This window comes from Chrysochloris asiatica, unplaced genomic scaffold (genome assembly GCF_000296735.1).
Source record: "Chrysochloris asiatica unplaced genomic scaffold, ChrAsi1.0 scaffold00439, whole genome shotgun sequence".
In the NCBI taxonomy this organism is placed as follows: domain Eukaryota; kingdom Metazoa; phylum Chordata; class Mammalia; order Afrosoricida; family Chrysochloridae; genus Chrysochloris; species Chrysochloris asiatica.
Genome location: NW_006408957.1, coordinates 20405 through 46488, shown reverse-complemented (window position 1 = coordinate 46488; position 26084 = coordinate 20405). Strand labels below are relative to the sequence as shown.

The 26084-nt window shown below is 51.6% G+C and overlaps 1 protein-coding gene across 1 annotated transcript in view; it reads left to right on the top strand.

The window, feature by feature from the left end:
- Positions 1–15176: 15176 nt before the first annotated feature.
- The window catches only part of MUC5AC (mucin 5AC, oligomeric mucus/gel-forming), a 28165-nt gene continuing 17257 nt past the window's right edge, over positions 15177–26084 (top strand). Inside the window, exons 1-19 of the mRNA XM_006876997.1 lie at positions 15177–15258; positions 16105–16182; positions 17111–17170; positions 17424–17685; positions 18099–18213; positions 18498–18588; positions 19545–19654; positions 19791–20004; positions 20097–20225; positions 20395–20512; positions 20639–20777; positions 22089–22199; positions 22532–22601; positions 22685–22822; positions 22905–23069; positions 23715–23809; positions 24892–25018; positions 25325–25580; positions 25659–25711. Of these exons, the coding sequence (XP_006877059.1) occupies positions 15177–15258; positions 16105–16182; positions 17111–17170; positions 17424–17685; positions 18099–18213; positions 18498–18588; positions 19545–19654; positions 19791–20004; positions 20097–20225; positions 20395–20512; positions 20639–20777; positions 22089–22199; positions 22532–22601; positions 22685–22822; positions 22905–23069; positions 23715–23809; positions 24892–25018; positions 25325–25580; positions 25659–25711 (2413 nt within the window). The remainder of the gene's footprint in view (positions 15259–16104; positions 16183–17110; positions 17171–17423; positions 17686–18098; positions 18214–18497; positions 18589–19544; positions 19655–19790; positions 20005–20096; positions 20226–20394; positions 20513–20638; positions 20778–22088; positions 22200–22531; positions 22602–22684; positions 22823–22904; positions 23070–23714; positions 23810–24891; positions 25019–25324; positions 25581–25658; positions 25712–26084) is intronic.

The window sequence follows — 26084 nt, the reverse complement described above, 5'->3', positions numbered from 1 at the left end:
TCTATTTAAAATGCTTTCCTGAGCCTGACTAGAGTTTAGTCAAGCAGTTTCTAGGTAGGCAAAATCAGTTTGGTCCTTACAGTTCTCAATCCAATCATATAGAAATACTCATAAAATGAAAATGGATTAACCTGAACAAATTTGATACAATAGAATCAAACTAGAAATAAATAAATCATTGATTACAGGAAAATCTCCAAACATTTGGTAACTAATTACCAAATGGTCCATGGGCCAGAAAGGAAATCTCAAAGGAAATAAAAACATTTGTTGACCTGAAAGAAAACAGAAACACAAAATTTTCGAATTTGAAGGCTACAGCTATGGTACTATAAACAGGGAGTGTTGTAGCTGTAAATGCACACGTATAAGAATGGAGACATTTTACATTTTAAGAAAAGAGGGAAATCTCAAATGAATAATCAAAGCTTCCACCTCAAGACCTTAGAAAAGAAAAAAGAAGAGCAATATAAACCCAAAGCAAACAGAGGAAAGGTCATAATAAAGATAACAGCGTAAATCAATAAAGTTAAAACAGAAAAACAATTGGGAAAGTTCTGAAACAGAGGAACAGATCAATACAATTGACAAACGTCTATAAAGACTGATAAAGTTGGAGGTGGGAAAGAGACTACATGAATGACCAACACCCGGATACAGCCGAGGAGGATGTCATTACAGACCCTACGGATACTGAACTGTACAAACAACTCTATATGTCGGATTTGACAACTTAGATGAGATTAAGTTGAAAAGAAAAAAACTATCACAACTCACTCAATATGACTAGATCATTTGAGTAATTCTATAACTATTAATGAAATGTACTTTATAATTAAACCCACTTCCTCCCCAAAGTAAAAGAATCTTCATTCCAGATGTGTTCATGGGAGAATTCTATCAAACCTTTAAAGAAGATTTAGCACAAATTATATACAATCGTTTCTAGAAAGTAAAAGAGTTGAAAACACTTTTCAATTCACCTTATAATGACAATATTCAACCTGAAAACAGACAGAGACAATGCAAAAATAAATTATAGACTAATGTATCTCATGAATAGACACAAAATTCCTTAACAAAATATTGGTGGTGATGATGGTGGTATGTCATTGAGTCGGTTCTGACTCATAGTGACCCTGCATAGGGTTTCTGAGGCTGTAAATCTTTGTTGTTGTTGTTAGGTGCCATCCAGTTGGTACTGACCCATAGTGACCTTATGAACAGCAGAAAGAGACACTGCCCATTCCTGGGCCAACCTCACTGTCCCCACACTTGAGTCCATCGATGCTGCCACTTGGCCAATCCATCTCATTGGGGGGTCTTCCTCCTTTTCTCTGACCCTCCACCTTACCAAACATGATATCCTTCTCCAGCGACTGGTCCCCCCTGACAATATGTCTAAAGTATGAGAGACGAAGTTTGGCCATCTTGGCCTCCAAGGAGCACTCTGGCTGCACTTCTTCCAAAACAGATCTATTGGTTCTTTTGGCAGCCCATGGCACTTACAATATTCTCCTCCAACACCATAACTCAAAGGCATCAATTCTTCTACAATCTTCCTTATTCATTGTCCAGCTTTTGCATGCAGATGAGGTTATTGGAAATACCATGGCTTGGGTCAGGCGCACCTTAGTCTTCAAGCTGACATCTTTGCTCTTCAACATTTTAAAAGGTCTTGTGCAGCAGATTTGCCTAATACAATACATCGCTCGATCTCTTGACTACTGCTTCCATGAGTGTTAATAGTTGATCCAAGAAGACTAAAGTCCTTGACAATTTCAACCTTTTCTCCGTTGATAAGAATGTAGTTTATTGGTCCAGTGGTGAGGATTTTTGTTTTCTTTACATTATGATGTAATCCATATCAAAGGCTGTGTGTGCCCTTTGATCTTCATCAGTAAATGTTTTAAGTCCTCTTCACTTTCAGCAAGCAAGGTTGTATCATCTGCATATCGCAGGTTGTTAATGAGTCTTCCTCCAATCCTGATGCCATGTTTTTCTTCATAGAATCCAGCTTCTTGGATTATTTGCTCAGCATACAGGTTGAATAAGTATGGTGAAAAAATACAAACTTGTCGCACACCTTTTTTAATTTAAAACCATTCAGTGTTCCCATGTTCTGTTTGAACAACTGCCTCTTGGTCCAGGTACAGATAAATCTTTATAGAGGCAGAAATATTAGCAAATAGAATTCAGTAATATATCAAAGGAACTGTGGTGGTCTAGTGGGTTATACATTAATTAGGTTGTTAACCATGAAGTCAGCAGTTTACAGTCTGTGAAACACAAGAGGGCGGTTAAGCTCTCCAGGGTTACTATGAGTTGGATTTGACTTGATGGCAGTGAGTTGGATCGGATTTTTAGGTTTTATACACTATGTCCAAATGGAGTTATTACATAACTAATAATGGACTTGGATCCCAAACTTGACAATACAAAAACAGTTAAATATTTTTAAAAAAGGCAAAAGTTTTGAAGGGGACTCTTCAACAAAAAAGACCTATCATGGTAAATGGCAACTAAGCATGTAAAAGGATGTGTTACTTCATTATCCGTTAGGGATATGCAAGTTCAAACTTACCAACCTAGCCAGGGGCCCAAGGCCATATGCCTATGAATGGGGTTAGTCCAAAGGAGAAGAGCAGATTGAACCTGAGCGTCTGAAGAGGTTGATGTGTTTGAGTGGAGTCCTGGTATGTAGGCTAAGTACTGGACTGAAAAGTAGGTTTGAATTACAAGGTGAGTGGGTCAAACTCACCAGACGCTCCTCAGAAATGCTTAACAGGATCACTATGGGATGCAACTGACTTGACAGAACTTAAAAACAACATATATTGACCCAAGTGAAATGAAATCTTAGGTTCACATGACAATCTGTATGTGAATGTTTGTAATTTTATTCATAATTGACAGAATTTGGAAACAACCCCAAAGTTCCATAGGTGAAGAATGGATAAACAACTGTCATGCATCCATACAATGGAATCCTACACAGTAACAAAAGGAACACATTCAGGATACGTGCAACAAATATGGATGAATTTCAAATACATTCTACTAAATGAAAGAAGTCGGACTCAGAAGGGCTACATATTGTAGGCTTAATCTCCATGACGTATCCAAAGAAGAAAAACTAGAAAACAAATGAGTGGCTACCAGGGACAGTGGATGATGGAACAGGGGTGACGGAACTTGTATCTTTGGTGCAATGGTGGCTATACACTGAGTGGCTGTTAAAACTCACAGAAATGTACACAATCAGGAATGAACGCTATTGTTTCGTTAGGGACCATCGGTTTTCTTGAACTCACAGTGACCTTATGCATAACCATTTGAAACACTATCCAGTCCTGAGCCATCTTCATAATTGTTACGCTTGAATCCATTGCTGATACCACTGTGTCAATCCATCTCGTTGGGGGTCTTCCTCTTTTTTGCTCCCCCTCCACTTTACCAAGCATGATGTCCTTCTTCAGAGACTGTTCTCTCCTGATAACATGTCCAAAATATGAATGACGAAGTCTTATCTTCCTGGCTTCTAAGGAACATTCTGGCTGTACTTCTTCTAATTGATTGGTTTGTTCTTCTGGCAGTCCATGGTGCTTTCAATATTCTTCTCCAACACCATAATTCAAATGCATCAATTCTCCTAAGATCTTCCTTATTCATTGTCCAACTTTCACAAGTGTAAGAAGATATTGAAATGATCATGGCTTGTATCAGGTGCACCTTAGTCCTCAAACTAACATCTTTGCTCTTGAACACTTTTAAGAAGTCTTGTGCAGCAGATTTGCCAAGTGCAATATATTGTTTGATTTCTTGACTGCTGCTTCTGATTGCTGATTGTGGATTCAAAGAAATTAAGTGTTTCACAACTTCGATCTTTTCTCCATGTTGTTGTTGTTGTTGTTGTTAAGTGCCATTGAGTTGATTCCAACCCATAGCGACCCAGTATAGGGTTTCCAAGGAGCAGATGGTGAACTTGAACCATCGACCTTGCAGTTCAAATGACTTTGCAGTCTGACACATTAGCCCACAGCGCCACACCAGGATTCCATTTCTCCATGTATCATGATGTTATTTACTGGTTCTGTTATGAGGAATTTTGTTTTCTTTACATTGAGGTGTAATCCATATTGAAGAATGAAGTCTTTGATCTTCATCAGTATTTTAAATTTTTCTTGGCTCCCAGCAAGCAAGGTTGTATCGTATACATATTTCGGGTTGTTAATGATTCTTCCTCTAATCCTGGTCTTCTTCATATAATTCAGTTTGTCTGATTTTTTTCTCAGCATACTGATTGCATAAATATGGTTAAAAGGATACAACCTGATTTTAAACCTTTCAGTATTACCTTGTTCTGTTTGAATGACTGCCTCTTGGTCTATGTACAGGTAAACATGAGTACAGGTAAACATCTTCCTGGTATTCTCTGCTTTCAATCAAGAACCACCTGACATCGGCAATGATCGGCAATCATTCCATGTTCTCTTCTGAATCCAGCTTGAATTTCTGGCACTTCACTGTTTATGTACTGTTGCTACTGTTTATGAGTTATCTTCAGCAAAATCTTATTTACATGTGATATTAATGATATTGTTCGATGATGTCTGCATTCCGTTGGGTCGCCTCTCTGTGGAATGGGCACAAATATGGATCTTTTCTAATTGGTTGGTCAGGTGGCTATCTTCAAAATTTCTTGGGACAGACGAGTGAGTGCCTCCAGTCCTGCAGTGGTTTGTTGGAATAGTTCAATTTGTATTACATCAATTCCTGGTGCCTTGTTTTTCACCAACACCTTGAACTTCTTCCTTCAGTTCTTGATTAGAGAAGCATTGGTTCTTGATCTTATGCTATCTCTTAAATTTTATTGTATGCAAATATATTTTAGTAACAACTGAAAACTATATGTGAAGCTAATACTGGAAAAAACACCGAGAAATTAGGGAAAACCTTGCCATCATATTCTGTCATAGAAACATCCAGTATGGCAGACAGATTGGTAAACTGACCGAGAATGAGGCTCTGAATCATGCAATTAATAAGGTCGATTTAGTCTCGTATTTCAGACGTTGTTCCATAATATATAGGCTGTTGCTTCTTGTTTTAGGTGTCCATTCAAAAGTCATAAAACTAATGGGGTCTAGTGTGGTACTGCAGGATAATGCACTGGGCTGCAAAGTCCAGTTTGAGCTCCAAGGCTGTTGGTTCAAACTCACCAGCTGCTCCTCGGAAACCCTAGAGAGGATCCCTATGAGTTGGAATCAATTCGACAACACTTAACAACAACAACAAAAAGGGAACTACAACCAATTCTATAAACAAAAATTAGACAAACTAGTTCTAGCGCGAGGCTGTAGCATAAGCACTGGACTGCTAACTGTAAGATCTGAAGTTCAAATCCACCAACTGCTCCTCAGAAATGCTATACAGGGTTACTATCAGTTGGAACTTACTCATCAGCACTTAGCAACAAAATGTTGATGCATTTGAATTATGGTGTTAGTGAAGAATTTTGAAATTACCATGGATTGCAAAAAGAACAAACAAATCTGTCTTGGAAGAAGTGCAGCCAGAATGCTCCTTAGAAGTGAGGAGGGTGAGATGTTATTTCATGGACTTTGGACATGTTCTCAGGAGGTACCAGTGCCTGGAGAAGGCATCATGCTTGGTAAAGTGGAGGGTCAGTGAAAAATATGCAAGTTGTAGATCCTCACTTCTATGATGTTAACAGGGAAGGATGCATTTTATGCCGAGTCACTCTCTTTTGACATACAAAGAGAATAAACAAGCAAGTGGAACTCAGAGGGACCTGAAAGAAAGAAGGGCTGGAAGTGGAGTACATCCTTTGGACCTGGGGGCCTGCACTGTGATTCAGGGGGCTAAGACACATGGAGATCTCCAAGGCATGTCGGGGCTACCGAAGCTGAACGGAGACAGGCGCTTTCTCCAGAGCCGACAAAGAGAGAAAGCCTTCTGCTAGAATCAGCAGGCGGATGGACTTCTAGCCTCCTAAACTGTGAGAAAATAAATCTCCGTTTGTTGAAGGCACCCACTTGTGGCACTTTTCTTAGCGCAGCACCACATCATCGAGACACCTGCTTTTCCAGCTCACTGAGGTCTCCTGAATTCCTTGGCTGAGGAAGCCCTTCTGCCATCTTCAAATCCCATGCTGACGTATCTTCAGATCTTCCCTGTGACTCTGATCCACCTTCTGCTTTCTTACAAGGTGTGTTTACATGAGTTTATATGCGTGTGCATGAGTGTGTATTGTGAGTGTGTTTGTATATGTTTATATGTGTATGTATGAGTGTGTATTGTGAGTGTGTGTTTGTGTTTATATGCACATGTATGAGTGTGTATTGTGAGTGTGTGTTTGTGTTTATATGCACATGTATGAGTGTGTATTGTGAGTGTGTGTTTGTGTTTATATGCGTGTGCATGGGTGTGTATTGTGTGTTTGTATGTGTTTATATGTGTATGCATGAGTGTGTATTGTGTGTGTTTGTATGTGTTTATATGCACATGTATGAGTGTGTATTGTGAGTGTGTGCTTGTCTGTGTGTATATGTGTGTGTGTATTGTGTGTGTTTATATGGGTTTATATGCATGTGCATGAGATACATGTGTAAGGGTGTATTTGTATGCATATATGTGAATGTACATGAGAGTGCATGTGTGAGTGTGTGTTTGCATGAGTTTATGAGTGTGTATGTGTGAGTGTGTTTGTATGTTTATATGAATGCATGTGGATGCCTATGGGAGGGTGTGTTTGTATGTGCTTATGTGAGTGTGTGTGTGATGATGTGCTTGTATGAGCTTATGTGATTGTATGAGTGTACATGTGTGAAGGTGTGCTTGCATGTGCCTATATGAATTGTATGAGTGTGTGCGTGTGTAAGCATTATTGTATGTATATGTGTTTATGTGACCGTATGTGTGTGTGCATGTGTGTGTGTTTCTATGTTTTTATGAGTGTGTGCATGTGTATGTATGATTTGTGTGTGTATTTGAGTGAATCTCTGTGTGCCAGTGTTCATGTATATGTGCATGTGTGTGCCAGTGAGTGGATGTTAATGTGAGCACTTGTGCATGAGTGTGTTTGTACATATGTGCATTCAGTATTCCTGTGTATGGATGTTTAGGCATGAGTGTGCTGGTGTGTGAGCATTTGTGCACATGTGTCAGTGTGTTTGTACATATGTATGGTTGCTTATGTATGAGTGTGTGCCTGTGTGCATCTTTGTGTGTGTCAGTGTGTTTCTTTCTGTGTGTGCACATGTCTGGGTGTTAGTATTTGTGCACATATCAACTGGGGTGCTTGTGTGTCAATGTGTTTCTATGTGTATGTACATGTCAATGTCTGTGTGTGAGCATTTGTGCATGTGTGTCAGTGTGTTGGTACATGTGTATGGTTGTTTATGCATGAATGTGTGCCTGTGTGCATCTGTATGTGTTTGTGTGTCAGTGTGTTTGTGTGTGTGCACATGCCATTGCCTGTGTGTGAGCATTTGTGTATGTGTCAGTGTGCATCTGTGGATGAGTGTGCTCTGGGCATGGTGAGAGTGTATGCAGGGCTCCACTGCCCCAGTGCCTCAGTCCCATTGCTTCATGTGTTACCTTCCAGAGGAGGAATTGGTCACACCACCCTACTGCCCAGGTGGGCTATTGTGAGCATGTCACTGTATTTCCTTAGGGCAACGAATAGTCACATGACTACACACCTACTCCCACAAGAGATGTCATGGGTGCTGCTAGTCTCTTCCAAGACTGCCTGGTATGTTTTTCGGAGTTCCTTCCTGACTGCCAGGCCACCTGGTCCTCTCTGTGTGGACACAGCATTGCCTCTGTCCTACTGTGTTGGGTTTGGGGTCCAGTCTGTGTTAGAACCGTGGGACCCTCAGATGAGGCTGAAGCCCTGGCCTTCTGCAGCTCTGAGCTTCAACGTGTGTGCCGCTGGCTCGACAGAGGGGACGTGGAAGTGAGCAGAGCCCAGGAACCATGTAGTGTGGGGGTCCTGAGCCTTTGACTTGGTGAACCAGGTATTTAGGCTCTGTGTGGCCATGCAATGGCCCCTCTGGGCCTAGCAGCTCTAGCTGGCACTGGACTGGCTCTGTTTTCACTTAGGCTGAGATGCATGTGGGTATGACGCACGTGAGTGTGACGCACGGGGTGTGATGCATGTAGGTGTGACGCACGTGGGTGTGACTCACGTGGGTGAGACTCATATGGGTGAGACGCACAGCTGAGATGCATGTGGGTGTGACGCACTTTCGTATGATGCACGTGGTTGTAACGCACGTGGGTGTGCTCAGGCAACTTTGTTCAGCTTACCTACACACTCCTCCCGTGATTTCTGAGTGTGAGTGTGTAGACACACCTGGGGCTGTGCCTGCCACACGGAGCCTGAGGTGACTGGGGTTCCCCTCACCTAGGACACACTTTAAGACTCAGTCCCTTGACACCTCGGGGTCACTGGCTCAGATCTGTGAGTCTACATTCCTCTCATTCCTCCATGAACATCCCTAGAGGTTTAGCTTGTCGTCCACTCCCAAACAGTTTAGCCCTCAACTACTAGTGAAAAGGTTGGTGGTTCAAGCCCACCAAAAAGCGACCTGCTTCTGAAATGTCACTGTATGAGTGACCTAGTGCTGCTACAACAAAAATAACACAAAAGAGGGAACTTCAACAAACAGAAGTTTATTCTCTCATAGTTGAACGAGCTAGCAGTCCAAAGCCAAGGCTCCACCTCTGTCGGCTCTGCTGGAAGTTTCTTGTCTCAAGATCTGTGGGCCCAGCATCCCTCAGAGACCTGCATGTGTCTTGGCACCAATGTTCCCCTGGACCTAGGAGGTCCTCAACGCAGGGACCCTGGGTACAAAGGATATGCTCCAATCCCGGCTCTTCCCTGTTTGAGTGTTTAATGTCTTTTATAACCCCAAAGAGACTGATTCTTGATTCATACTAATCTTGTAGGTGGTACCCTGCCTCATTAACAGCGTGTTGTTGTTAAGTGCCATTGAGTCGGTTCCGACTCAGACTCATAGCAACCTTGTACAGGGTTTCTGAGGCTTCGTGGGAGCAGAAAGCTTCATCTTTCTCCCGCAGAGCAGCTGGTGAGCTCGACCTGTGGACCTTGTGGTTTGCAGCCCATTGCTTACCTTATGGACTCACCTCTCTGCTTCACTAAAAATTGTTATTGTTGGTGTTGTTAAGTGCTGCCAAGCTGGTTCTGACTCATAGGGCCCTGAACCGCTGACCTCGCGTTCAAACCGACCTTGCAGTCAAGCGCATTAACCCTCAGGGCCACCCCAGGCCGCTGCTCACTGGCATAACCATCTCGAATCCTGCCTCATCCCATGGAGGAGGTTCTGGTTCACAACACGGAGGGTCATTGTCACACACACCATGCTGAGAGCCACGACCCAGCCACATGGGTGCATATTTCTGTGGGACACAATTCTGGACACTAGTGCATTCTGCGTATACACGGAGATGCCAGGAGGTGGACATTAGAGTAACTGGTTTGCTTTGTCTTTTTGGTTTCGGGGACCCAGGAAAAGTGGGTAACAGGGCTCTCTGGACAGTGGGGGATGAGGGTGGGCAGAGTGGCCACTTCTAGACAGAAAGATGCCCCAAGGCCGCTGACAAGAGCAGATGCTTGGCAGCGTGTGCTTGCTGTCTGACAAGCCCATCCAGATTATGCAGGGCACTTTCTGGAAGTGGGCAGGGTTTGTCCCGATGTTGATGGTACGATTGTATACTGCTAGGACACATTGAGTCATGTGGTGGTACTTGGTGACAAACAGCTCCTCTGAACTGATGTCCCTCCTTTGTCCTGGGCTGGACCTTCTGACCAGTGCTATGTGACCCCACCCCTCAAGGCCCTCCGAAGGGCAGGCCCCAGAATCTGGGGTTTTTTTCTTAGGGCAGGCGGGGGGGCTGCAATGGTCTGTGAGGGTGTTGGAGAGATCAGGGAAAACAAGGGGGAGGAGATAACACTCTGGTAGGAGCACCCCGGCTTCTGGGAGCTAGGGGTGTTCAGGGAGCAGCCTTCCCTAACCCAGACCCCACCCATGTGTCATGGACCCTCATTGTGATGGGGTCAGAAGTGAGGGAAGGCTGAGAAATGGGTGGATGACAGCCTGGGAAGGTGTCCAGGGCTGTGGGTGGGCTTCAGGGCATGGGAACAACCCCCTCCCCTTCTCCAAAGTGATGGCGCAGGACTCTTGTGCACAGTGTTGTTGAGTCGACACCAACTCGATGGCACCCAACAAGAAGCCCTGGGTGGGGGTGGGGGCCCAGGAGGTTGAGGCCCCAGCATGAGCTGGACCCAGGATGAGGGGACATCAACTCCGGAGCTCTGCCGCCTCTAACTGCCCCCCCCCCCCACAGACTGGGATGAATAGGAACTCTGTGCTGGGTGAGGGGCTCTGCGCTCTGGACACAGACAGGGCAGCCCCTCCTGTCGAGTCCTGGGTCCCGGGAGGAATTCTGTGTGAGCAGTGATTCAGAGAAGATAAACAAGAACAAAGGTGTTCTAATCAGTGCAACCCGAAAACCATATTTACTCTCAGCTTCCTGCCCCAGCCCAGAGGGGTCTTTTCTGAGGTAACCGGATGGGGCCGGCCTCACCCCAGCCATCACTGCTGGCCTTACTCTCCCTTGGACCCCAAAGTGGAGCAAGGCCAGGGGCCCCGCCTTGCTCTTATCACGGAAGTCCCTGACTCTCAAGCCCGAGGCAGCCTGCCCTTTCTGTCAACAGAGGGACGGTCCTGCGAACACAGCCATTTCCTTGTAACCGGCTCTGTGGTTCTTGTCATCTGATCACTGTTTTCCCCAGAAGCCCTGAGAATTACAAGAATTGTCCCCAAATTGGAATGTCCCCAAACAGCTAGACCAGGTAGTCTGAGCTCCTCTCTGCCCCGTCCCACCCCACTGCTGCCTGGCAGGGCTCTATACTGCAGTACCCTCCTGCTAGATGCCAAGATGCACTTGGCATCAGCTAAGATCCTTCCAGAAGGGAAATGGGATGGGAGGGAAGTCATGTGCCCACGGTCAGGGGCTGAGCCTCCCCTCGAGGTGCTTCCTTAGGGCCTGAGTACCCTACAGCCCTCCCCAAGGCAGAACTGATGTAGAATGGAAGGATGTGGGTAGTTAGGGTGTATGTCCGCCACCCACCACCCACCCCCTCCCCAGTTATGTGACCCTCGGCCTCTGTGCCTCAGGGAGCTTATCTATAAGATACAATACCCCCTATAGAGGTCTGACAGCTCCAGGACAAAACGAATTGAGTCTGGGTGTCACCTTCCTAATGGGGGTCCTCACTATCAGCCACTGCCCTCAGGGGGTCTGGCTGCTACACTCTCCCTGTTGAGGCTTAGGGGGGCTTGGGTTCAGAAAGCTCCTGGATGCTCACTTGTTTACTGGGTGATGATGCCAGACTTTGCCACCCTGTTGGTTCTTGGGGCATCTTACCAGATCTGGAATCAGGACACCTCTCCTGTCTCCTCCCGGTTTCTTCCTCACTCTTCATGGCCATAAAGTAAGGACACGCTTTCTGACCAAGGGGAGGGTCTGTCCAGGTAGTACAGACACCTGGCTGCTAAGCACGGTTGGAGGTTCAAGCTCACGAGAAGCACTTCAGAAGAAAAGTCTAGAGGAATTCTGGGAAACCAACCACTGACAAGCTGACGGATGGAGCTCAGTTCTATTCTTGGGGTCATTAGGAGTCCAGGTTGACTGGGAGACAAGGGACACTCCCTCCCACTAACAGCAGCTCAGGGTCGGAGACCCATCTGTCTGGCGAGGGTACGTTGGACCCAAGACTGTAGGCTCAGTAAAGCCCTGCCTGTCACAGACATCGGCGGAGGTGCCAACATTGGCATCTCCCGTCTGGGAAAGCCTCAGCTGGTGGCAGAGAGCTGTAGCCAGGGAGGGTTGGAGGCCGAGGGGCACTTGGTCCCTGTGGGCATCCTAAGCCTCTGAAGCCACAGGATGCTGGGGGCTTGACTTAAAGTTGTCCTGCTGACCTGGAGTGTGAATCTTTGTGTAGCCTGGCCTCTAATGTGGGGACTGGCTGGGAGCTCTCAGCCCAGGTGGGCAGGGTGGGGGTTGGTTCCATGGTGGTTTGGGGAGCCTCCTCATCTTTTCCATGTTACCCCCTTCAGTCCCACTGCCTGGCACTGGCTGGGCAGTCTCAGTAGCTGGCTGGACAGCACTGTGCCCATCTTCTTGTCCCCCCAGGATACATCAGCCCCACCAGAGTCCTGGGGGAAATGTGCACGAGGCTGTCTGTTTCCCCAACGCCCCCTCCAAGTGTGCTGACACCCCTTCCTGCTGGCCCCTGAGGCAGGCAGAGGGCTGAGGAGAGGCTGACCTCCCTGGATCCTGCCGGCCAGAACTAGACTGGCCCAGATGACCTGTGATCACCTAGCCTTGGGTCGGTCTCAGGCTGTGCTCAGACACAGGAATGAAGTGACAAGTCTGCAGAATCCCAGCACAGAAGATTGGTGTGGAAACCAGCGGCTCCCTCCCCCTGGGCTGGTAATAGCTGGACTGGGCTGAGGCCAGGGCTGGGCTGGGGTGAGGCCAGGATCAGCCTGAGGGGCTTCAGGCTGAGTCAGGGTCAGCCCAGAGGTGGGCTGAGGGTTGGGGGTGGAGGACTTGGCTACCCTCCTAGCCAATGGTCCCTGCCAGGCTGGAAGGAACTGGGAGGATATGGGGTAGGCTGGACATACTGCCCAAGACAAGGTGACCCCAGGAAGATGCTGGGCTGTGTGCACGACACCACGGGCTCTGAGGGTGGGCGCATTTGTCTTTGTACATAAGGAGGGTCAGTGTTGGGGGAACAGAGTAGAACCCACAGGTCCAGCTGTGTTAAGTCCTCTCGGAGTAGTGGCATCACAGTCTCCCTGGACAAGCAGGGCTCCAGGAGATCACTCTGCCCCCACCTGCTCTGGGCCCTCTGACTATTCCTGGGAAACCCCATGGGGCATGCCCTGTCCCCCTCCCCCCGCCCCGAATGGGGGCTAGAGGCTGAACAGATGGGGAAGGAAGGTGGCAGTGGACGGCGGTCACTCAGGATCGAGGGGGCAGCAAGGACTCTGGGGTCACTGCCTGGGCCAGGCTGTACTCTCCTCAGTTAGGGCACCCACAAGCTACATCCTTATGGGTCAGTGAGCTTCTCCTTGCTGGTTTTCAGGTGGGGAAATTGAGTCCCCGACAGGCAATGGCTGGTCTCAAGCCACATGGTCAGCTTGTCTGGGCCTGGATGCTGCCTTCCCCCTGGGTCACCTACAGGAGGGTGGACCCTGCCAGCCAGGACTTGGCCACTCCCTCAGATACCTGGTCTTTAAGAGGTGCAGCTACTTCTCAGAAGACCGCCCCTCCCCAACCTATGAGCCCACCAGACCTGTGGTCCTCATTGGAACCCAACCAGCTCCACAAGGTGTACTGAAGGCCAGGGATGGGGACTTGGGGACTTGGCCTGATCTGAGGGTAAGGGAGCTCATCAGACTTGGACTGGCCCTTCCCATGAGACCCCAGGATTGTGGACTGGGGTGGGAGAGCTGTGACTCAAAGCTCAAGATCATGGGAGTTCTCCAGATGGTTGGGTCCAGGAGCTTGGGCAGTAGGGCAGTTCTAGGTCCCAAGGGTGGCTCACCCGGTGCCACAGAGCTCCAAGTTCCCAGACCTCAGCACCCTGAGACTTGCAGAGGCACAGAGAGCCGTTGGCTGGGTGGTGACCAGGTGGGCTTCCCAGAGGGCATGTTCTGGAAAGTTCTAGAAGCCTAGCCTAGAACAATGGTCCTCTCTCTCCGACCTGCCTGTCTGCTGCTCTTTCTGGTGGCCATGGACCCTCGGACCTTAGTGGGTGCTGATCCTAGCCTGCACCGGATTTTTTTAGACCACTCAGTCAGTCTGGAGGCCAGTGTTGAAGATTCACAAGGACCCTCCGCCTAGGCTGACAGTAACATCTCTTGGAATACGCACTGAGGAGGGACGGTGGGTCCCGTGACTGTGACTCAGGTTCCACCTCACATAGACATGCAGGGTGTGCCCTTCTCAAAGGGCTGGTCACTGACTCAGAGGGGTCAGGGGCCATGGTGTAGACCGGCCAGTGATCTGATCTAGACTGAACATGGGCTGGCCCTCCTCTCCCCACACATCACATATCCACACTGAATATGGCACCTGTGCATCATCTGTCCCTAGATGGCTGGAGAAACCAGTCTAGAAGCTGGCGGGACACCTGGGGACCAGGCAGGACACCCCAGCACTGCTGGACAGTGCTGCTGCGTTCACTGACCCTCCTCCATGACCACTTGTTCGTTCATTCATTCCTTGTCCCCTTGACTCCCCATCCCATCCTGTGTGAGGTGCAGGGAGGAAGGGACAACCCTACAGTCGGAGAAAGGACTCCTAACAGGGAATAGCCCCCAAAGGCCCCGAGTGTAAGCCCTTTGCTGAACAGTCAGGGCCAGCCATAAGGAGGGGACCCAGTCTGCACGAGCCTTTTGTATCCCCAGGACTGGCTCAGCCTCTGGGCTGTAGAGCTGCCAAGCTCGGTCAGGGTGTGTGGGCACTGGGAGGGACAGCTGGGTCCAGTCTTAGGGTCCTTGGCTGCCCAGATGAGGGCATCCCATTGCTTGCCCATCCCTCATCTGAGGTGACATCATTCATCACACAATGTGCTTTCCTGAGTGGGGGCTGCCCATGTGGACACTCATGCCTCCTGCCTCTCAGCCACAGGACAAGGTGGACGGAGCTGACCCACCAGCTGCCTATTGCCTTCCGGGGCAGGGGCCTTCAGCATGCTGACCACACGTGTCCAGGGTCCGATGTTTTCTTCAGGCCCCTGACTCAAGGGTCAGCCTGTAGGTCCAGAGAGTTTCCCAGGCAAGTTCAAGGGTGGGGTACAAGAGGAGGATGCCCTAGGACCAGGACTTTGGGGGCCTTCAGCAAACGGGGCCCCACCCTGACAGACCCGCCCATCCCCTGCCTGCCTCAGGGAGAGCCCACTGTTTACCTGGGTGAGGGGGAGCCACAGGCTCCGCCCCACCCACTCACGTGGAGCTCTGGGCAGAGCCAACCCCAGGGCTACAAAAGACTCCTGCAGGTCTCATCTCCTCCTCACTGCCGTCCCTGGGGACTCTCCCCTCATTCACACCATGGTTGTCCGCCAGCGCCAGCGGAGGAGGCTGGCCCCGCTCTGGGCCCTGGCTCTCGCCCTGGCCTGCACCCAACACACAGGTATGGCTCCCACTGTCCACCCTTGCAGGTCCAGGTGCGTTTCACCCTGATTGGGGCCATGAGGGGTCACGCAACCTCTGCTTGTGGGCTCAGCTGGTTCTTTATGGGCCAGGGAGAGATTGGGGCTGTGGGGCTTGAGATACTGACAGGCGCTCTGTGTTGGGAAGGCAGGGGCTAGGTGTCCTAAATCCCCTGCCCGTCCCTGCCCACCCCTGCCCATCCCTGCCCGCTGTCTGATCTGTAGTGCCTGGCTTGACGGTCCAGTGGCAACTTTGGCCATCAAGGTCTCATCCTTATGGTCCTGTCCCATCCCACTCCTTGGATCCCCCCGAAACCCCCCATCACAGCTCACTCCCTGCCTGGGCCTTGATGGGCTCCTGGTGGGCGCTCAGCCTTGCTGAAAGATTCCCACATTGTGAGGGTGACAGGGAGTCTCGTGGGGGCCTGTGGTCTCCAGACTGCCCCAGGTCACCCCACGCCAGCTCAGTGTCCTCTGAGCACTGACCACCTTCTGACAAGATGTGACCAACCTTATGTCTGCTTAGGACCCAGTGCATGGGAGACCCCCTAATGCGGAGGACAGGTCAAGGCAGAGGGAACCTCCCCATCAAATACTGGGTTCCCCTTGGGGCCAAGATGAGGGGAAGCTCATGAGGGTCTAAGCTCAGCCATCAGCACAGGGGACCCATGTGCTCCTCTGTGAAGACAGAGACCTTGATTGTCTGCTGCTTTGGCCAGTCCTGAGTATATTCCAGTGCATAGGGGGCTGCCATCACCACTGCCCACCCCTCAGCCACCCCGTCCCCTCCACCCTCCAGCTCAGGCCCCGCCCCTCCTCTCCCATAGGCCATGCCCAGTTCGCTGCCTCGAAATCCAGCTCTGAGTACTACCCGGACCTTCCTCCTGTCCAGCCAGGGCCAGGTGGTGAGTATCCATTCCCACCCCCACCCCAGCTCAGCACAGAGCCTGCATCCAAGGAACACCCCCTATGCTACCCCAACCTTCTGCAGTGGCCCCTCTGTCCATGTTAACCTCTTGCTGGCCTGTCCACACCCCTTTCAGACTCTCTCTGTCCTCTCAAGGGGCCCAATGCCTGCATGAGAGTTCCCTGAGCAGGACCTTCATGTCCACCACTGCTGGCCCTCAGTGGCAACTGTGTGCCCAGGGCCTTCAGTCCAGCCCCCATGCAGGCCCCATGATGTCCAGGCCGGCCCCTGGAGGGATCCTTGGAGAGAGGATGCAGCCTGGCCAGGTCCCAGCGGGATGGCTGAGCTCACAGCTGCACAAACCGGGCTCCTCCTCTCTGTGCCCTCCATGTAGCTCAAGTCTCAGGGGCACATTTACCTTCTCAGTTTTGGGGAGGGAAGGGGCTGCACACTTCAGGCCATGAAGACCACCATGTACCTCCATGACTGGCAGAGGCTCTCAGTCGGAGGAGTTCTGACCACAGGGCAGAACAGCCTACCTCAGTTTGCTGTCTACACCTGGTACCCAGGGAGGGGTCACCCAGGCTTAATCTGGGTGGCCAGGAGATTGTCCAGAGCCGCCGATGTTGACTCAGGCATTTTTGAGATTCCAGACGCAGGGAGCTCTCTGCGTGCAAACAGACCTTTCAGGCCAGAATTGGGTGAGGCTGACTGCCCTGGGGCTGTCTCCAGGTAATGGCCCAGGGGAATGGAGAGCTGAGTCCATGCCCCTCAGCGGCTCTATCTGGGTCCACATGTATGCGTAACAGAGTGAGGCAATGGCATGCCACAGAGATGTCTCACAGGAAGGTTTTCGTGATGGACACTCAGGGCAATGGGTGCTCCAGACCATGGGGGCTTGTCTTCATGCACGTCTGTCCCAACAGGTAACCCACTTGGTGGGGTGACCATCTTCCCACCGATGAAGGCTATCCCTGTCGTACGAGGTGGGTGAAACCAGTGTTTGCTGGGTTTTCCTTCCCCTGGTATCTAGGGTAGCCCTCTGGGAGGGAGCCACCTTTCAGGGCAGACACTGAATACGTCTCCAGAAAGGGTCCAGAAATCTCCCATGAGGTCGTTCCTAGGGTTTTGTCCACCTGAGCATTGGCGTCCACATGGGGCAGAAACCTGTCCGTGAGAATGGGGGCAGGCAGGCTGAGGTACCCCATCTTCAGCAACCCCCTGCTGCTTCGCCCACAGCCCTGAACCCCGCACACAATGGCCGGGTCTGCAGCACATGGGGTGACTTCCACTACAAGACCTTCGACGGGGACATCTTCCGCTTCCCTGGCCTCTGCAACTATCTCTTCTCTTCCAACTGCCATGCTGCCTACGAGGACTTCAACATCCAGGTGCGCCACGGCCAGGGGGCCAATGCCACCATGCCCAGCAGGGTCGTCATGAAGCTCAACGGCATGGTCCTCGAGTTAACCAAGAGCTCTGTCCAGGTCAACGGCCACCTGTGAGTCCAGCCCCAGAAACGCCCAGATGGTCCTGGGTGGGAATGCCATTTCTGGGGAGGGTAGGAATGGAGTCCCCAGGAATGGGGTGGACATAACCTCCCCTCAGGCCTGGGTGCTGGCCCACTGCCCCTCCTGGGGCCCCAGGGTGCCTCTCTCTGCCCCCGGAAATGGGGCCCTTCCTCTGTCTCTTAGACGTCAGAACCAGGGCTTCATGTCTGTGTTCTGTGTACCACCCATATATGACCATGAGTCCCACATCTGTCCTGAATGTGACTCCACGTGCTACATACCAACAACGTGCTGACCGCTCACACACACGACTGTAGGGACCCTCCCCCTTCACCCTCTGCTGGGACCCTGTCTTCGGTGCCCCCACTCCTGGCTGTGCTCCTCAATCTGGCCCCTCTCACAGGGTCCAGCTGCCCTTCAGCCAGTCTGGTGTCCTCGTTGAGCGAAACAGCATGTACCTGAAGGTGTCATCCAGGCTGGGGCTGGTCTTCATGTGGAATCTGGACAATAGTCTCTTGGTAAGGGTGGGAGGCTGGCATCTGGGGAAGGCTGGTGGGTAAGGACCCTGTCCAGAGTCTAATAGAGCCCAGGGTCTGCACCCCTGGTTCTGGGGTCCACCTGTAGGATGCCTCCTCCAGGGCAGTTCTGGCTTACAGGGACCACAGTGGGGGTCTCCTGGGCCAAGTCTCCTCTGTGTGCGTCTAGCTCCTCCTTGGCAATCTTGGGCTGCCAGACCCATCTGTCTCTCAAGCCCAGGGTGTTCACAGTGGGGGCAGGCATCTGATGTCACCTCTCCTTTCAGCTGGAGCTGGATGACAAATATGCCAACCAGACCTGTGGACTGTGTGGGGATTTCAACGGCCTCCCCGTCTTCAACGAGTTCCTCTCTAACAGTAAGGCCACGCTACATCCTTGCTTAGGCTTTGTAGGGTTCCTTCTGTCAGCTTGCCATCACACAGAAGAAGGAAGGAAGCTCCCTGTCCTTCAGGCCTCAGTCAGCGTTCTCCAAGTGTGTGTGCACCTATGCACCCTCCCACAATTCTGGCACATGGGCACACATGAACACTCCCAACACACGTGTGTACACATGCAAACACACAAGTGGCACGTGCATGCACACAATCCAACATGCATGTGCACACCCACACCCACAATCCCAGCACACATATGCACACACATAAACACGCACACCATCCTGGCACACATGTGTGTATGCACAAGCAGATGTACTCATGAGTGTCCCAACACTCACACCCCAGCATGCATGAATACACTCACACAGAAACACACACACATGTGCACACACTAGCACTTCCAGCATGCACACACAATCACAGATGTACACACAGATGTACACACGTGTGTGCACACACACAAATACGCACATGCGTACAACCAACACACACACATGCACACAAGAACATGCATGCACATACACATCTGTGCACATACAATCCATTATGCAGGCATACAATTGCACACACTCACACACAAATGTGCACACATACACTCATGTATGTGCGTTCCTTCACCCCCATCATGCACAAACACTCCCATGTGTCTGCACACACACACACACACACACACAATCCAGCAGGTATACATGCACACATGTGTACACATACATGAACTCATGCACACATAGTCATACAAGCACACACATGCATGCTCTCGTAATCCCAGCACACACACACTCCATGCATGTACACCCATGCACAACTACACAATTCTGTCACTCAGAAGTGTTGTCAGCATAGCAGGCAGAAAGCAAAGTTCCCGGTCTGATGCTTTCCTGCTAGTGAGAAGGTCCCGGGGCTCACCCACAGCACCTGCATCGTGCATCTTACAGATGTCAAGCTGACCCCCACCGAGTACGGGAACCTGCAGAAGCTGGATGGGCCCATGGAGCAGTGCCAGGACCCTGTCCCCGTGCCCCAGAAGAACTGCACAGCTGGCCTTGTATGTCCTGAAACAGACCCTGGGGTGTTTGTCTCACAGGGTTGAGATGGTGGTGGTCTTAGTCTGGGAGGTGGGACTGTAAGCCCTGGGGGTCGACCCCGGACCAGGACTTAGTGGGGTTACTGTCCATTTCCAGGCGTTCTGCCAGGAGACGCTCCTTGGCCAGCCGTTCTCCGGCTGCCATGCCTTGGTGGATGCCAGAAGTTACATCGAGGCCTGCCAGCAGGACGTCTGTCTCTGCACCGACGCCGACCCCATCAGCTGTGCCTGCCCCACCCTCGCCGAGTACTCGAGACAGTGTGTGCATGCTGGCGGGGTGCCCCAGGACTGGCGGACCCCTGACCTGTGCCGTGAGTCCCTCCTCTGCCCGCTGCATGCCTGTCACTCTCACACCCCTGTGGCAGGGATGGGAATGACATGAACCTCATCTTCCTGGTTACAGCGGCCCAGGGGTGCCCCTTCAACATGGAACACCGTGAGTGTGGCCTGCCCTGCGCCGACACCTGCTCCAACCTGGAGCATGCCCAGTTGTGTGAGGACCATTGCGTCAGTGGCTGCTTCTGTCCCGAAGGTGAGGCAGCATCCCTGCCCCAACCACCGACCCAGCACAGGTCCCCGAGAAACACAAACTCACCCTGAGTGCCAGGAGGCTGGTGTGGCCTGAGTCCTCAGGGGTTCAAGGACACTGACTGGCCACTCTGGGGCTTTGGGGGCTGGGCTCATGCCGTCTGTTTCCTCAGGGATGGTGTTTGATGACATTAACCAGAACGGCTGTGTCCCCACAACTCAGTGCTCCTGCATGTACAATGGGCTCTCCTACCCCCCTGGGGCCACCTACTCAACCGACTGTACCAACTGGTAGGTCCCTGGGCTCTGCCCTCCATCCTGGGTGCCTGCCCTCATCTCCCACAGGGGACTTTGGGTGACAGCACTTAAGGTTCCCAGGAGCCAGAACCGACAGGGTGCCTCTCCTCTCTTCCCCAGCACCTGCTCCGGAGGCCTCTGGAGTTGCCAGGAAACTCCCTGTCCAGGCACCTGCTCAGTGCTGGGGGGCTCCCACTTCACCACGTTTGACGAGAAGCAATACACGGTGCATGGGGACTGCAGTTACTTGCTGGCCAAGGTACCTCCAGACCCCTGGGTGCCCATGCCCAGGCCTACCCAGCCCAGCATGACCCAGCCAGGCCGAATGACTAAGGCTTCTGGCCACCCTCCAGCCTTCCCAGAGCCAAACCTCGCAGGGTCTCTCAGTCTGGGTGACCCTGGCCTCTTTGTATCTAAGCTTTTGTTTGGGGTCTTATTTTTAAGTTAATGCACTTTACTTTTTAGGGAAGTTGAGGTTTAAAGACAACTTGCACAGGAAGCCTGGACAGTGTCCACATACTCCCATGGCCATGCACAGTCTCTCCTGTTACTATCTATCATGCTGCATTTGTGTGATACCTTGGTTACAACTCATGAGCCAATATGATAGATGGTTAGGAAGTCAAGGCCATAGTTTCCTATGTTTCACGGGGTCCTGTGTCTTTTGACAAAGACACAATGTCATGTGTCCACCACTGCAGTATCCTCAGGATCGTTTCCCTGCCCTACAAATGCCCTGTTCTCCCCCCACCCGCCCACTGTCCTCCTTCTCCTGGGAAACCACTATCTTTTCACTGTTTCAATCCTGGTGTGGAGCTCTAGTGGTTATGATATGGGCTGCTATCCTCAAGGTCAGCAGTTTGAAACTACCAGCCATTCTGTGGGAGAAAGATGAGGTTTCTTTCTGCTCTTGCAAAGATTTACAGCCTTGGAAACCCTATGCAGGGTCATTATGGGTTGGAACCTAGTCCACGGCATATACCACCACCACCATCCTGGTGTGACACTGTGAGATAAAGCCCTGGGTCTCAAGGTTGGCTTGAACTGCAAGGTTGGTGATTCCAACTCCTTGGAAACCCTAAACAGTGTTGCTATGAGTTGGAACTGACTCAACAGCATTTACCAACAACAACACTGTAAGGGTGATTCAAACCCACCTGCCGATCCTCAGAAGAAACACGAGGCTGTGTGCTCCCGTGTAGATTTACAGCCTTGGGAACACTGAGCAACAGTTCTATGTTGTCCTGTGTAGGATTGCCGTAAGTCACTATCGACTGGACGCCACTGGGTTTGGTTTTGATTTTTATATCTGAGCTGTCTCTGACTCATGGAGACCCCATGCGTGTCAGAGGTGAACTGTGCTCCATAGGGGTTTTCAACGGCTGATTTTCCTAAGTCGATTTCCAGACCTTTATTGTGAGGGACCTCTAGGTAGAATTAAATCTTCAACCTTTTGGTTAGCAGCCCAGCCCTTAACTGCTTAGCCTGTGCCAAGTTAATGACATGCCCTGGAATGGGAGTTAGCAGCAAGGGTGGGCAGGACGGGGATTGAGGAGTCTGTGTCCCGCAGCCCTGCGATGACACTACCTTCACCGTGTTGGCCGAGCTGCGCAAGTGTGGGCTGACAGACAGTGAGACCTGCTTGAAGAGCGTGACGCTGAATCTGGGCAGTGGGCAGACGGTGAGTGTGCCCAGACCGGGGGTGGGGTGGAGGTGGGGGGTGGAGAGAGGGTCCCAGCCCCCCTTCTCAATGCCATTCATTTGGGGGCTTCTGAATACTGTCCTCAGACCGAAGTCGATTTCCCAGTTCTGTGGCTTGTGTGTTTCCTTCCTAATGAGATTCCTGCAGGAACTTCCGGAAGGCAGGGGAGTTCATCCTGCCCTCCCAGCTCCCTGCCCCCAGGCAGAGGTCCCCCAGCCCCTCTGTAGATTTCTCAGCTCCACACGGGGCCAGGTTCAGGGATAATGGGGACTGGAGCCAGGTTCAACCACTGACCCTCGCTGTTCCCTCAGGTCATTGTGGTCAAGGCCAGCGGCGAGGTGTTTGTGAACCAGATCTACACCCAGCTGCCCATCTCTGCAGGTGAGGGTTGCCCTCAGGACCTGCGCTGGCTGGGGGTCCTGCCTTGAACCCCCTCATTCAAGCTCTGTCCTCTGCATCTACAGCCAACGTCACCCTCTTCAGGCCTTCCACCTTCTTCCTCATCGCCCAGACCAACCTGGGCCTGCAGCTGGACATTCAGCTCGTTCCCACCATGCAGGTCTTCCTGAGACTGATGCCTGCATTCCGGGGCCTAACCTGCGGTAAGAGGCACCTCGCCGCCCCCAAGCTCCCTCAATGACCAGGATGCCTGGGGTCTCATGCCTACCCTCTGTCCACCCCAAGGTCTCTGTGGAAACTTCAACAGTGTCCAGGCAGACGACTTCCGGACCATAAGTGGGGTGGTGGAGGGCACAGCTGCTGCCTTCTTCAATACCTGGAAGACCCAGGCTGCCTGCCCCAATGTCAAAAACAACTTCGAGGACCCCTGCTCCCTCAGTGTGGAGAACGGTACGCACCTGCTCACCTGCCTCCCTGTGGGTCCCAGGGCAAAATCACCACTCATACCTATCTGGTGATGGGTCAGTCAAGGCCATGAAGGTCCAAACTAGGGTCCAGCTGGTCATTCTGGACCTGTCCTTGAGGGGGAAGGCTGGTAGTAGAAAGGCAAAGAGACACATGGAAAGTTCTAGAAAATGAACAGAGCCACACTGAGATTCAAGACCACTTCCTGTGGCTGCTCACAAGTAGGGAGCACTCTTGGGGAGGAGCCCTTGGACACCCTCAACAAAGTTTGTCCCAGCTCTGTCTATATGTGGCATCTCGACAATGCCGCCACACCTTCAGGGGGAAACCAAAGTCCCAGGTCCCTATTGAACTAACATTGACCCTGATCGTCCATGCCCTGGATGGGATAAGAGATTCAATATTTGTTGGTCCCAGAGCAGGGTTGGCATGGGTTTGACAAGTCTGTTCCCTGTAAGGAGCAGCATGTGGGACTGGGCGGGGTGGCAGGATGGAGAGTAGGAAGCTTGATGACATGATGACCCCTGACCCCTGTATGAAGCCTTCAGTGCTTGCACCTCTAGTCCACGTAAGGGCCAGCCCAGTGTTGTGGGTCTGAACTGCCCAATGTGCACCACCCTGTGTTCACAGAGAAGTACGCCCAGTACTGGTGTTCACGGCTGACGGACGCTGATGGACCCTTTGCCCGCTGCCACGCCGCTGTGAACCCTGCCACCTACTACTCAGTAAGGGACATCGTCTGCTCCCCTCTGGCTGAGCCCCCACCTCAGGCCGTAAAGCCACACTTACATTTACAGACAGGAGAAGGCACTGGGGGGTGGGGAGACACAGGGAGCTGTGAGAGACAAGGTGACCTGTCCCTGCCCCAAGAGGCTCTCCTCACCTGACCTTGACCTTCCAATCCTATCCTCCGTCCTGTTCCCCATGCTTTCACCCATCTGTCTATCTTTCCATCTACCCACATCCACTGATCCCTCCATATATTCATCTATCCATCCTCCCACCCACTCATTTCTCCACCTAGTCTTCACCCACGCACCCACTCATTCATCCATCCACTCATCTACCACTCATCCATCATCCATCCATCCATCCATCCATCCATTTATCCATCCACCCACCCATCCATCCACCCACCCATCCATCCATCCATCCATCCACCCATCCATCCATCCATCCATCCATCCATCCATCCATCCATCCATCCACATACCCACTCACCCACTCACCCATCCACTCACTCATCCATCCACCCACACAAGGAGTCCTGATGTAGTGCTGTAGGATAAGAACTGGTTAGTTTGAACCACAAGGTCGGCAGTTCAAACTCACCAGCCACTCCTTGTACACCCCATATAGCATGGCTATGAGTCGGAATTGACTTGAGGGCACTTAACGCCACCACCCACACATGCTCACCATGGTCATCTCAAACCTCTGCTCCTATACCAGACAGAGAGGTTCACTCTCAGAGTTCTGACCAGGGGGGTCTCAGCGGGGTGCTATTTGGGTGCTGAACTTGCTGGGTCCTGTCCAGCCCTCAGGGTTCCTCCCAGTCCCCCACGGAAACCCCCCATCCCCGCCCAGCACCTGGGCTGGCTCCAAGATCTTCACTTCCAACCAGCAGCAGACGCTTATCGTCGGGGACAGGGTGGGGGGCTTGAGGCTGCAAGGACTTGGGTGAGGGTCCTGAAGGGAAAGGCGGAGTATCAGAAAGGAAGATGCAGGGTGGAGGGCCTGCACAAGGACCAGAGCTTGGGGTAGGGTCGCTCATGTTGGGGGTACCTAATTTCCTTTCGCTCCACAGAACTGCATGTTCGACACGTGCAACTGCGAGAAGAGTGAGGACTGTCTGTGTGCCGCATTGTCCGCCTACGTGCGCGCATGCGCTGCCAAGGGCGTGCTGCTGAACGGCTGGAGGGAGGGTGTGTGCGGTGAGTGGACGGCGCCGCGGTCACTGGAGACCTTGGGCTCGGGCACATGTTCCCCACCTTTAGCTGCCAGAGGGGTTCCGTTTATGCACCCTGCCCTCCCCACTTCCAGGTGCTTGCTTGGGCACCAGCCCCACACACCCCACCACAGGCTCGGTTCCCGTAGACTAGGAGGGGAGGGGGCTACGCCCTGGGGTGGACCCCAGTGGTTGGGGGCAGGGGCTGGGGTGCTTTGTGGTGATCCCAGGGAGGAGCATGGGCTCTTTGCTCACAAACGTCCTAATTCTCCTCTTTCTGGGGTTTCTACAGGGAAGCCAGAAACCACCTGCCCCAAGTCGATGATCTACTCTGATAACGTCAGAACGTGCCAGCCCACCTGTCGCTCCCTGAGTGAGGAAGACGTCACCTGCCGCATCAGCTTTGTGCCCGGGGATGGCTGCATCTGTGCCAAGGGAACTTTTCTGGATGACTCGGGCAAGTGTGTGCCAGCGGCCAGCTGCCCCTGCTACTACCGAGGCTCCGCTATTCCCAGTGGCGAGTCTGTGCACGATGCTGGGGCCATCTGGTAAGAGCTCACCGTCTGAGGCTGGGTCTGAGATGGGTGCTGGGGCAAAGCAGGGATCTGACTACATGCTTCTCACAGCACCTGCACCCAAGGGAAGCTGACCTGCATTGGAGGCCACACACCCACCCCAGGTGAGCCCTTGGGTCTTGGGAAGGAAAGAAGGGGGAGCAAGTTCACAAAATGAGTTTGGGGCCAACTGTCCCCTAAGCCCACTGACTCAGTGACTGCTGATCAACTTCTCTGGGTCAGGGCTAGACTGTGGTCCTCAGGGCTCAGTGAGGGGGATTGGGGTAACGTGGGTATGCACAAACAGTTTCTCAAGTGTGAGCATGCACGCACACATACACATACATACATCCTCCCACCCACCCATCCATCCATCCATCCATCCATCCACCCATCCATTCGTCTGTCTATCCATCCATCCACCCATCCATTCATCTATCTATCCATCTATCCATCCTCCCATTCATGTATCCATTTATCCATCCATCCACCCACCCA